The sequence below is a fragment of the Seriola lalandi genome, unplaced genomic scaffold (genome assembly GCF_002814215.2).
Source record: "Seriola lalandi dorsalis isolate HSWRI2012SDOR001 ecotype SW California unplaced genomic scaffold, Sedor1 jcf7180002054921, whole genome shotgun sequence".
In the NCBI taxonomy this organism is placed as follows: Eukaryota; Metazoa; Chordata; class Actinopteri; order Carangiformes; family Carangidae; genus Seriola; species Seriola lalandi.
In genome coordinates this window covers 117,527-130,792 of record NW_019525473.1, presented here as the reverse complement: position 1 = coordinate 130,792, position 13,266 = coordinate 117,527, and the positions used below count along the sequence as shown (strand labels likewise).

The 13,266-nt window shown below is 38.5% G+C and overlaps 1 protein-coding gene across 1 annotated transcript in view; it reads left to right on the top strand.

The window, feature by feature from the left end:
* Positions 1 to 1,088: 1,088 nt before the first annotated feature.
* The window catches only part of dtd1 (D-aminoacyl-tRNA deacylase 1), a 15,558-nt gene continuing 3,380 nt past the window's right edge, over positions 1,089 to 13,266 (top strand). Inside the window, exons 1-5 of the mRNA XM_023431365.1 lie at positions 1,089 to 1,201; positions 1,544 to 1,634; positions 2,855 to 3,090; positions 4,113 to 4,210; positions 10,937 to 11,101. Of these exons, the coding sequence (XP_023287133.1) occupies positions 1,159 to 1,201; positions 1,544 to 1,634; positions 2,855 to 3,090; positions 4,113 to 4,210; positions 10,937 to 11,092 (624 nt within the window). The 5' untranslated portion in view covers positions 1,089 to 1,158 and the 3' untranslated portion in view covers positions 11,093 to 11,101. The remainder of the gene's footprint in view (positions 1,202 to 1,543; positions 1,635 to 2,854; positions 3,091 to 4,112; positions 4,211 to 10,936; positions 11,102 to 13,266) is intronic.

Genomic DNA, 13,266 nt, shown 5'->3' with positions numbered 1-13,266 from the left:
CTTTAATTGTTTTCATAGAGTCGAAGAGATGTTTAAATTCTTTGGTTCTATACCAAAGTAGGAAAAACACAGGTGTTACCAACAGGTGGCTTTATTCAGTGAGCCATCACTGAGGCAGTTAAATTCTGCCATCATTCATTTTTATCATTTACACCTGTACTTTTCCTACTGTGACATATTATCAAAAGCATATTAGAAGCACCTTTTAATATACAACAATCCAATCCAACAATCCAACACCACCATGAAGTGTCACCTCAAAATGAACAGCAGAATTGAGTCTGTATAAAAACAACACAGTGATGTCAACAAAACAGAACACCTTAAGTAGGCTAGTTATTTCATACAGGGCTATTGCATTACATCTCTTTTGTTTTTTTGGTCATCCAATAAATACCTGTAATCCCCAACTCTACAATATAGAGTGATACCCTATTATTCCCATTCTCTGCACAGTCATCATACAGGAAGTTTTCAAATATTCACATCTGGCTGTTGCTACAATAAAGATTCACTGGTGGAAGGAGTGTTACTGAAGTAAAATCCCCCCAAAAAACCAAACTATCACTCTGTACTGTAAAAATAGTCCTAATCATATACTCCATTAATGAAAGCCTTGCATTCAGAATTTAACTTAAATCAAAGTATGTTCATATTGTAATCTAAAATTCAAGTTAAAAGTGACATTATAATATTTATATATATATTTTTCAAAATGATTATGACATGTATTAGCATGTAAAGAGCATTTCATTAAATTATTCAACAGAGGTGTGTGGTGATGTGTGCTAATTATGGCTATTTTATATACTGTTGGTTGGATTTAATTTACTGTGTAACAACATAGTATATGTATTTATATGCACATAAACCTTAATCTTCAAAGTTGCTATAGCTGTCAGATAAATATAGTTGGGCAAAATCTAAGAGGATAATTTAGCTTTAGGTAAAAGTAGAATTATACTCAAGTGCTACTTGAGTAAATGTACTTAGTTACTTTCAGCCACTTGGGTCTGAATGACTTGCTATAAGGAGCAGTCCTGTCCCAGCGGCCCTTCACAGGATATGTGCTGCGGCCACTAGAGGGCGACAACGTCCCGTCCAACGCTGTGATTCCTCGGAAGTTGTGAGAGCGTGCTCCCCAACACAACCAAAACAATGAAAGCTATCGTTCAGAGGGTCACCAAGGCGACTGTGACAGGTAAGCGAAACTACCATGCTTTTGTGAATTTGATAATGTCCGGTTAGCGAGGCCAGTAGCTTTCATTTATTAAGCCCGCTGACCATACATGTTAGCTAACTTAGCGTGGTTAGCATTAGCACTCCCAGCAAAATGAACGAATTGCTAGCAACGGCCAGGCGTGTCTCTGCTAGCTGGCTGTCCCAGCTCAGACGAAACCTGTAGGTTGCAGCTGAATGAGAGTCTTGACTCCTTTCTTCAGCACGCAGTCATGTCACTCAGTGTGTCACCTGTTAGTTTGGGCTTGTCATTGAATGACAGCAGCAGTTCATTCACTCATCAACGTGTCTGTGTTTCCTGCAGTGGGAGAGGAGCAGGTCAGTTCAATAGGACGAGGACTGTGTGTGCTCCTGGGTATATCTGTGGACGACACCCAGAGGGATGCTGACTACATGTGAGTGTGTGTGCGAGGGACCTTCAACACCAGATACAGCACCCTGACTAGATTAGAAATCATTGCTTAAACATTTGTGTCAGAAAAAAAATATTATTCATGATCAAAAATGTTCTTAGTAAGGTGGAGGGTGTTGCAGCAAATATCTGCACAGTACAAAGATCTATAAACACAATGTTTAAAATTGAAAATGAAACGCTTCAAGCATGCCCCAAGAATTTGCTTGCTGATTTTTATGCTGCATTGAAATGAATGGGAGGCGATGCCTGCCTAGAACGGTTGGACAAATAAATCCCAAAATCGAAAACATCCATTTAAAGCATGCAAGAAATCCATTGCATGTCCACACCTTTGATTTCAACAGAAGATGTAAGGCTCAGATTTTATGGAGTAATTAGCAAATTTGTGTTTCTGTTTTAACAAGCGATCCCAGAAGTGTAATTCGACACTGTATACAAGTCTGGTATGATAACCTGGCAGCACAGTCTAAGCTGGCACATCTCATCCAGACAGCCATGAAGATCACAGGGAAAAAAGAACACCACTGTCTTCAGTCCTTATATGAGAAATCTGTGCTTAGGGAGGCACAGAAGATTCTGAATAATCCAACACACATCCTGAACCCAGAAATCGAGATACTGCTGATGGTTCTGGACGGCAAATTGTTGATTGAACAGGTTCAGGAACTTATTCATTCCTCCTTCAATCAAGATATTAAAAAAGAACAAGTATAGTTACAATACCTATATATCTGGGTTATTATCAAAACCTTTGTAGTTTTTATTCTTTTTATATCTGGTTTTATTAGAAAAACCATTGTCTTCTCTCACAATGCATTATTATACCTGGTTTTATTATTGTAATCACCGTTTTTATCACCCTGTCTCACATTCAACTTCAGAACATATTGTATAGGTTTGTAGATATTATTTATATACTTGCACACATGTGTATTATGAGTCGTTTTGTCATGAGATGCAGTCTAAAACAAGTTTCCCCTGCGGGATAATAAAGTATACCTTACCTTACCTACCATGCCTGCCTGGAGGATCGCAAATGGACTACTAATTAATGGTGTACTTTAAATGTTCAGCAATAATGGGATAAATTGCCAGTCCAGTGTGGTCACACAGATAAGTTAGTAGAGACAGAGTGGAGCACTCATTGCAGCTCAGACTCATTAGGCTGATTCCACACTGCTTTTCTCCTCGTGGTTTCAGAGTACGAAAGATCCTGAACCTCCGGCTGTTTGAAGATGAGAACGGGCGAGCATGGAGCAAAAGTGTCATGGATCGGGACTTTGAGGTGCTGTGTGTGAGCCAGTTCACCCTGCACTGTATACTGAAGGGAAACAAGCCAGACTTCCACTCAGCCATGCCTGCAGAGCTGGCCCAGCCCTTCTACAACAGCATCCTGGAGAACATGAGGAGTGCCTACAAACCAGAGCTTATCAAGGGTGGGTGAACTGATGACTGTCCTCTTTACTGTCCTCCTTTATAGTCCTACAGTCGTGTGTTCCTGCTGCTCTTGGACCTTATACCATGCAGTTTTTATATTAGATTATGTCTTGAAGAATTTTAGTATATTCAGTATGTCTATATGTATGTCATTATATATGTACTCATATAATGTCAAACCCTGGTCTGATATTAAGTAGTTGACTGCCTTTGTTGATGTCTGAGAAGATTATAGATTTTGTGAAGTCAGCGTTGGAAAACAGTTAGAATTTAAATGGTCATATGTGAAAAGTGTTGCCAGTTTAAATAGAGTCCCAGGAGGTTGGAGGACAGCGTGGCTAAAAAACACTGGGTTGTTCACAGCTACTTGTTTCCGAGCTAATTAAAAACAAAAGTGTCGAGAGTCACTATTATTGCCACTCACTTATAAGCTTGGACCAGTGCCATGTCCCCCTGCTGTTTTAATTGCCTCTATTCCCATCTCAGTGTAGGGTTATGGCAGTTTAGGGGGTGGGAGGTGTGGATTATCCGTGCTGTGACGCGGTGGCGGTGGCACTGAATTGGGTCAGTCCACCGGGGAGCAGGTGCGCAGAACACCTTGTCCCAGCAAAGGAGGCATAAGGCTTACTAATTAGCCCCCCCCCCAGAGAGGAAATATGATGATGCAGCACTTTCCCCACCGCGGCCAACGGCTTCATTGTGCAGATGGTTTCATTAATCTCGCGGACCCAGTGGAAGAAAGGAGAACATTTAAGTTGAAACTTCCTCTCCTCCTACAGCCCCCTCGTCTTTTGTCCCCAATGTCTCAAGGCTCCATGTTATCCTACATCTTTATGAAACATAGACTGACATTGGCAAACAATTTCCACTGCCTTTTTACTGCCTGTTTAATATTAGGATGTGTGTCATTTGGGATGTACTGGCCTCCTTAGATAGAGTAAACTGTTGGCTATATGTGGCAGCGATGCTAAAAGATGAAATGACTTATAAAATGTCCTTGTGTTTTGTTTTGTGTGTCTAGATGGGAAGTTTGGAGCCTACATGCAGGTCCACATACAAAACGACGGACCTGTTACCATTGAACTGACCTCACCTGCTGGTACCACAGACCCCAAACAGGTACATGACGGTTCAAGTAGTTTGACTAAATTATCTTACCTGGAGGGCAAGCTGTTTTCCTGTTCTTTTAACTGCATTTCATGGATTTCATCAGCTGGAGTCTGCTCATTGAGATGGCTCAGTTGCCAGATACAATTGTAAATGGACATTTAGTCATTATTTTGTAAAGATCTGAGAAAAGCAAATGCGTTAAACAGTAATTAGTTCTCATTTATTCTGCAAAAAAAAAAAACTTAAATTCATGCATGAAGTGTCATTCCACTTTTAAAGGAGTCATTTTATTTCTCATTTTGAACCACTAGATGGTGATATTTGCTCTTCTGTTGTGTGTACTCACTCTTGCTTCTCATGTTACATGCACAGCACTGGGTTTTAAAAAAAAGAATAATGAGTAAGAAACAAAGACAAACATTTTTGAAATTGGTATTTATATTCCTCTACTGCTGACTTCATCTGTTTGATATTTAACTAGGTGTAAGTGATACGACCCAACAGATTTTTGAGGCCAATAGCGATATTTTACAGTTAGAACAATGCAACATAAACACACAGTACATACACATTTTAATAAGAATTTCTGAAATGTGGTTATTGAAGACGTATTGACCAGGACATTTTACAGTGGGAAAAATAAATCCAGATATAACAGTAAATTTTAATTTGAGCACTTCATTGGAAATGAAATTAGTGTCAACAACCACTATAAACAACAACACAAATGCATCCAAAGTTTAAACAATAACGTAGAGATTAAAAAGGTTAAAGATGGCAATCATGTAGTATGAACATTAAAGCTGCGCAAATGAATAGTTTTTATGGCTCAAAAGACTGTGTAATGTGAGAGGTGTCTCTTTGTGGCAAATCCACAGAGAAAAGTCACCAAATTCTGCCAGTCCCCTCAGCTAAAACAGTTTTTTAGCCTCTCTTAGCACATTGTTTTGGTTCCACAGCCCATAAATTCTGTTTATAGCCACAGCAGGCAGCTGTTTTCAGAAGAAAAGCTCTGATAAACCAACTGTACACTACCTGGCCATCACCAAACAGCAAACTAACAAAGTTAGTAAAACTAGCTAAGAGCTGGTGAATATAGTGCAGCATTAGTAGCTTAAGTGCCAGATATATTTCTCAGGTTGTGGAGACTGAAACGGGGCTTAAAGGAGAGTGAGAGTTGGTCTTACATTTGTCAAGCGGCCAGAAACACGACTCCAAATGAATGCTAATGTTGTTTCGTGTCTACTGGTTGTGTAAACTGGCAACTGTTTACCATCACAGCTGTATATAATGACAATATTTCAATTAAAAAAAAAAAAAAATAATAATAATAATAATAATAATTAAAAAAAAAGAATTTAAACTTAAATTCAACCATTATTTCTGTCAATACAAGGATCTCCGCTGCATCTTGTTACTTGTCACTAATAAAATCTGTGAGTAATATCTGCCTGGCCCATTTATCGGACAGCTCTACATCTGATGACTGCACATCTCTGACATTCCCTGGAAAAACATGGCTGCATTAAACCTGAAATGAGTTTACTGGGAAGGCTGTACAATAGATCAAGTACTGAAGAAAAACTACTACAAGCTAAATGCTGAAAGGATTAGTTACTTAAATTAGTTCCTTGGGTTCTATTTGGAAATTTAAAAAAAAAATTCTTAGTGCACCCAGAGAGCAACAATCACGTCTTTGCCAAGATCAGTGTTTGCCATTGTTACCTCTTCCATAGCCTTGTGGAGCGAGACTGATTCAGTGTGTTACCACTCAGACACCCCCGACAAAGCTGCAATCCCCCCCAGTTTGGTTACTCAAGTGTACCTGTGTGTGTATACAGTGTATACATTCCCTTGAATTCACTTATATGGACTTTTGGACCCCTCTGTATGTGTGTATGCAATGTGGTGTACAGATGACTGGCACAGGCTTCACGGAGCATACTGCCGCCACTTCATGCTCACCCTCTCCTGTACCTGTCCCTGTGGGAGCTGACCAGGCTTTCTCTCAGTACGCTTATCCTGTTCCCTCTTCACTGGGATATACTGTACTGTATGCCTCATAAATCCAGGGCAGGTTTCCATGTGCTTCATTCTTTTAGGGGAAAGGATGTTTCTGTGAATAGCATATGAGTTCATTGTTGATGTCATCCTAGGTTGTGACAACTCATGATGAGCAGAGTATCAAACTTCACTGTTTTTTTAAGTACCAACCAAAAATATTTCCGTAGCACCAACCCTTGAGGACTATCAGGAACGGAAGGTTTTAATGGAGTGTGTGGTCAGATCTCTGGCCTTGTTGACTTATTCTTTGATCACAAAGTTCCTGGTTTAATGAAAAGTTTGCTAATGATGACTATTTCAATGACCGAATGGTATTTTATTGAGGAAAAGTGCTTGTATGGGTGGTTGTGTTGTGTCAACATTCAACATTATAGAAGTTTGGGTTCTCTTGTTAAAGGTAAAAGGGTTTTCTATTAAAGGTTCATAAGACATATAATGAAACAAGATTACACCTACAGCCATGCTAGTGGCTCTGTGAGGCTGCACTTTGGCACAACAGTGTATTGAGCTAAATGCTAATGTGAGAAAGCTACCGTGCTCACTGACAATGCTAACATGCTTATGTTTCCCAAGTGATTTTGAGGTGGTTTACGATGTTAAGCATGTTATCATGCTAAAGTTTTGTTATTTAGCATAAATAGAAAATACAGCTGAGAATGGTGTGAATGTCATTAGTTTCAAGGTATTTAGTCATAATCCAGAGATAACAATCAAATTTAGAATTTGTCAGTAGAGTTCATCCTATGGGGCTAGCGGAGCAGGTACAATGATAATGCATTAAATAGTTGTTGAGATACTTCAGTCTGGACTAAAGTGGTGGACAGACCGGCATTGCCGTACTTAGAGCCAAGTATTGCTCTGGTATCAGTACCAAAACTCAGCTATTGGATTTGCACTGACGTCACCATACCCAGATCTAACAGACCTTTTGTTATTTTACAAATAGTACGTTTTTATTCAGTGGTTCCTGAATATTTTCAAATCATTTCTGCCTCTAAAGGCCAAAAACATTTTTATCAACTAGTAACAACATTGGTTTCATAAGTTTCTGTAGTGCAAATGAAAAACAACTGTGCTATGACTGCTACGACTGTGTGAAAGCAAGAAAGGCAGTTTGATTAACGAGCATCACTGTTTTTCTTTTCCTCCTTATCAAACTTAACATGTTGTTTTGCTTTCTGAATAAATCTTGCTAACAGGATAACCTTGATAACCCTCCTATTATCAGGGCACAATTGTTTCCTTATTGTTGTCAAATGAATCAGATTAATAGGCCGTCATAGCAAGCCCCTTGTTGAGGACATTTTGACTTGTCATAGGAGCAAATGCACAGATGGAACCAGTAACATTAATGACGGCTCTGTTCCAGCAATGGATATAAAGAACTGCAGCAATTAATGTTATTGTTCAGCTTCACTCCATATTTTTGCGCCCCCAGTTTGGGATTCATCAATAATGAAAATGTGTCTTTTGTGACTTTCTTTTTTGTAAATTGCGTATGTATCTGCAACTGTGAAACATGTATATTGTTCTGTAGATGAAACCAGTCCACAATAATGTTTAGTTGCAGCCCTGGATACCTCTGAATAAACCACCATAAATGGTTTTCACTAGCATTGAAGAAAGCTGTACAAATCATAATATAAGTCATGGAGATAATAACACTGCCTCTCAGTAACAGAGATACACCTCTCTCAGCCTCTTGTTCCAGCTATTTGAAAGAAGTTCAAATATCCATTTTCCTGAATCAATTCTGGTCACTTCCGTCGAACCGAGCCAACATCCTTACGCTTTGGCTACAGGCCGACTTTGGCTGCTCTCCCCTTTGTGGGCTTGGCTCACTTGCCCAAAGTGAGGGATATTAAGCAGTCCTCAGAATTTTAATCTTGTCTGTTTGGGATGTTTTGCTGTGGGGGCCGAGGAGCCAAGGCCAAGGCTGAACATGAGGGATAAAAGGCCAGCCAATAGGCTAAGCTTGGCACGGGGGGGAAATGAAGCAATGGCCAAGAGACACTGTTCCTTTCTTTCCATGAATCAGGGATTTAGTCCACCGCAGGGTCAAGCGGCCAGCAAACAATGGTGTTATCCAGAGGAATGAAAATCATCCCGTTTGGATGTTCTCTTTGGGATGCTCAGCAGCTGCGGTTGATGGCAGAGGAGTCCTGAGTTTTTCTCTTTGTTCACCTGACTGTTTGTGTATTTTTTTTTGACCTCTGGGCTGAAACCCAACATACTCAGAAATTATGTAATGTGTTAGGTCAAGATTTTATGAGGTTGTAATTCAGAGTTTTGGGTTTGTGTAGCTTTAACATTAGAATTTGAAATGTGGATTTATAGCAAGGAAAGAAACATGTGTTTCCTGTGTCCACTATGTATTTGGATGTTGAACGTATGTGTCTCCCCTGGTTTTTATGTACCAGATGTTATATCATCAACCAAGACAGCATGTTAATGGGTTCAAATGGGAATAACACTGGAATTTTTTGTGCTCTCTGAATAATGTAGTGTCTTATGCAGTGCTTTGGATTTTTAAGATGACATTTAGTTCATAAATATTTCCTCGGCAGCCATGAAAGTTTTAGCGTCTGTGTTTACAGGCCTTTTTCAGATGACGGGTAGCATACCCACTCATCACTGTTGTGGTGTTTCATGAAGCATGAATAATACAATGAGAAAAGGAGGAGGAGCGGGTGTGATTGGAGTAGTGACTAGTCGCACTGAGTGGCATTGTGAAGGATTGTTTTGGAGTGTGTGAGAGGCAGTGCATGCAGTCACAACAATAGACTCATTGAAGTGATCATATGACAACCCAGAATAGCTGCAAATGAGGAGAGAATAGAAGTTGCCGTGTGTTCTCACAGACAAGTCAGATGGAGTGTTGGTCGGTGGTGCTGACATGTTTTTCCTTCTCAGTATGATTAAATATATTAATTCTCATGCATGTAGGGACCTTTGGGTGAATACTGAGCACCCTGCAAAGGTCATGATCTACAAGTCATGATGCAGCACATTCGTTTTGAGTGGCTCATCCCTCTGAGCCACCAGGAACCACGGATTCATAAGGTTTTTAATATATTTTACAAGTAAAAGAAAAAGCTAAGACTCACGCATTCGTCATTATTTAGATCTCAAAGCCCCTGAAAACTTGCTTTCAAGTCTTCAATATTTTTTTGAATCGGCAGTGATTAAGTTTAAAGTTTAGATTTTGTGGGTGCTATTTATTATGAATTAAACACTCAAAAGTCTTTTTTTTTTTTTTTTTTTTTTTTACTCCTGAGCCCCATTCACTTAAAACCAGTGTGAAGAGCTCAAAGAAAAACACAACCATAGATATCTCTTAGTAAAATAAACAAATGTTCTAAGGTTGGACAAAAATTTTGGGATTGTGTAGAAGCCAGTTGTTCATAGTAAGAAGCTAATTGAGAAAATACATTTGAGGGCCTTTAAAGGTCCCATATTTTCCTCTTCTCCTGCGTTTATTTGAAGTATTGATCCACAAGAAGATATATTTATGGTTTTAAGAACCAAAAACCATGTCAATGTAGTTTTACATCTCCTCTCTCAGGCTTCTCTCTGGAGCTCTAGTAACAACAGGTCGGTGAGCCAATCAGAAGAGAGGAGGCTCTAAGCCTCTCTTTTGATTGGCTGACTGTTTTTGAGTGATTGAATAAAAATTTCACAGATTTCAAGTAAACCGAATCATGTGAGGTTGGATGGTGGGTCCAGGTGGGCGGGGCTTGGAGCATTTCTGAGAGGGGTGACTGCTTTGTTGTGACATCACAAAGTTACAGAAGACCTGACGTATGGTTTCTAAGGCTCAGTTTCTGAATACAATGTGTTTCTCTGTGGACTGAGCGCTTTGATACTTTCACAATAATAATATAGAACCTTTATGAAGCTTTACAATCAAAAAGACATGGAAATCTCACTTCACAGTATTTGGAACCTTTAATAACATTTTTTTTTAAAGCTGAATATGTTAGGAAAAGTTTTACTACAAATGTTTGCAGAAAAGACTTGAATTCAACGTTTTGTTTAGTCATGTCATTAAAATAGCACCAAGATGATTTAATATTGTATCTCCATGAAGTTGGAGGACTTGAAAGACACCCCAGAAATGCTTCGTCCTGCACTTTTAAATAATGCAACTTGCCCTCCCTTAACTTAAAAAAGCAGATGATGATGTATGTTGTATTTCTGAGATATTTTAGTGAAGCTACAATGAAGTTAGATAGCAGAACATATTTTTGGCTCAAAAGTTAGTGGTAAATGTCAGCTTGCCACTTAGAATGAAAGAGCCCAGTCTTTTTGTAGGTTCACTATTTTGCAGAGATAACACATATAAAAGTCACAGCTGGTTCAGCCATTTTTTCTTGGAAAGAAGAAGAAAAAGATGAAATTGAATGTACACGTGGACCACTTTAGTGTCATTCACGTGTATGGATTTTTCTTTTAACTCTTTGTTTTTCCTCTGAAGGAACCTAAATATTCGTAATGGCAATTTGAAGGCAGAATCTAAGCTTTTCTATTAATTATTCATGGCATGTGTCCTAATGATAACTGATAACTGTTTGACCTGATTACAATATGCAGTACATGTTAAGGGCACGTGAATTGAACTGAAGAATTTATTTATGACCCAGCTTTTTCTCTTTCTTGTGTTTTCCTCAGCTGTCGAAACAGGAGAAGCAGCAGCAGAGGAAAGAGAAGACGCGCACCAAGGGCCCCTCAGAGTCGGGCAGGGACAAGGGCACCCTGCGTTCCCGACCCGACCCAAACGCCAGTAGTGGAGCAGAGGGTGACGTGTCTTCAGAGAGGGAGCCCTAGGTTAGCAGGGTGAGGGAGCCTAGGAGACGCACAAACACACACAAACACATGCAGTAACAGTAACACACGTTCATAAAAAAACACCAGACTGTAGGTCCCTAAAATAGTGTGTCTTTAATTTTGTAAACCTGAGGCTTGTCTTAAAGAGTGTAATTACAAACCTTGAGTCATTCACCATGTTATTAAAGTTGATATTAAGTGCAACTATAAATTAAGTTTTATTTATTCATTATTAATTATTTGCTTGCACAGTAAAGAAATACAATTACTATAAAAATATATGTACAAAAACACACCCACATATATAAAACACGCTTCTACCTACATATACACAGAAATGCACAAATCCAAATGAGCTAAAGCAGGAAAGGTAGGAAGCTAAAAGCTACAAAGATCTCCTCCTGAAAACTACATATATACAGTATATATATATATATATATATATATATATTTCTTTTGTACTATAAACAGTTAAATGAATATGTGCTGGCCTGTGCAATGATTAGACTGAAATACATTGCAAGAAGATATAATTGATTTGCTGGGTGTGATTTCTTTTTTTCTCTCTTTTTTTTCCCAATGATACCAAGAGATCTCATTGTTTTTCACAGTTTTTTTTTAGCAACAGTGAATGTGAACTTTGCACTGAGATTATACAGATATTATGTTTGATGATATTTAAGGTCAGTACAAAATACATGGTATGTTCTTTTCCATCATTTCTGCTTTAATAAATGCAAGAGAACATACTATCAGACCTGATCTACATTATGTAAATGTGTTATGGAAATTTTAGGTCTCATTTCGGTTTAATATTTGAATAAGCACCCAGGACACTTTACCATAGAAGTGACAGCAGTGGTCTTTGTAGGTCAAACCTCAGTTCAGTTCAGCAGTACTGTTGCTCTTGTAGCACAGATCAAGTTTGAATGCTGTAACATTAATGGAAATTTATCATTTTATTATTATAATAACTTATAATTATTTCCCCGTCTTAAGCAAATTGTAATAGTCACTTGTAATTTCCTACACAAAAGATAAAACAGCCTTCATCTTTAAGCTGCAGTAAGTGCACTATACTTGTTATGAACATTTGGTATCTTGTATTTTATTTTATGTAATATATAAATAAAAGCTGTATTAATTGATTTTTGAGCATTTAGTGCAACAAGATGAAAACACAATATTTACATTTTATCACCTAATAACTGAGATATGACTGTGTTCTTAAACAGCTGTGTAGACATCCAGTAGATACAGAGCAACATTAGCGTTCATTTGGAGTCGTGTTTCTGACCATCTTATGAACGTAAATTTTATATTCACTCTCCTAGCTCTGTTTTGGTCTCTACCAACTCCTGTGGGAAATATGGCTCTATTTGGCTCTATAGCTGCCAAATGCTCCTCTATGTTCACCAACTAGTGGCCAACTCTGTCTGTCTGCTGTTTGATGCTGGTTATGTAACACACAGTGGGGTTTTTGCTGGGAACAGCTGCCTGCCACTGCTAAAAATTAGGTAGACGAGAGCAGTGAGAATCAACCAAAACTGCAAAGTAGTGGGCCAGAAAACCAAAACAGTGAGATACTCCTTGAAGAGCAACACCTTTTATATTACACGTGGTCATTTTTTTATTAATATAAAAATATTGACTAGTGCAGCTTTAATAAAGCACAAAATGGTGTAAATTGTGAAGGAGTCAATCAGACCATCAGTTTTTTTTTATATTTTCCACAAGCCCAAACACCATTAATATATAAACGAAGTCAGCAAAGTTACAGATTCCATGTCTGTCTGTTTTCAGTTTTCCTCTTTTTTTATAACTGTCATTTATAAATATAAAGAGCAATAACATATTACATTTTTAAAGTTTGTTCTATCTACCAGAAACACTGAGAGATCTGAACACATTAGAGAGGAACAATGTTCAGAAAATTTAAAGCTGTGCGTCTTTGTAAGAGATTTGGAGTCTCTTGTCATGTAAAACATGGCAGCTTTAAATTTGCAGCAAGAAGCAGCTACAGTCCCCTTCAACATCTCTGTTTTCCTTTTCCTGTCTGTGCCTGCTCTCTTTGTTGTTGTTGACATTGCAGTGAAACTCGGCAACGCTCTTGAGAGACAGACCTGTTTGTTTCTCATTGTGTGGCTCATATTGCGGGGATGGGTGGGGTAGGG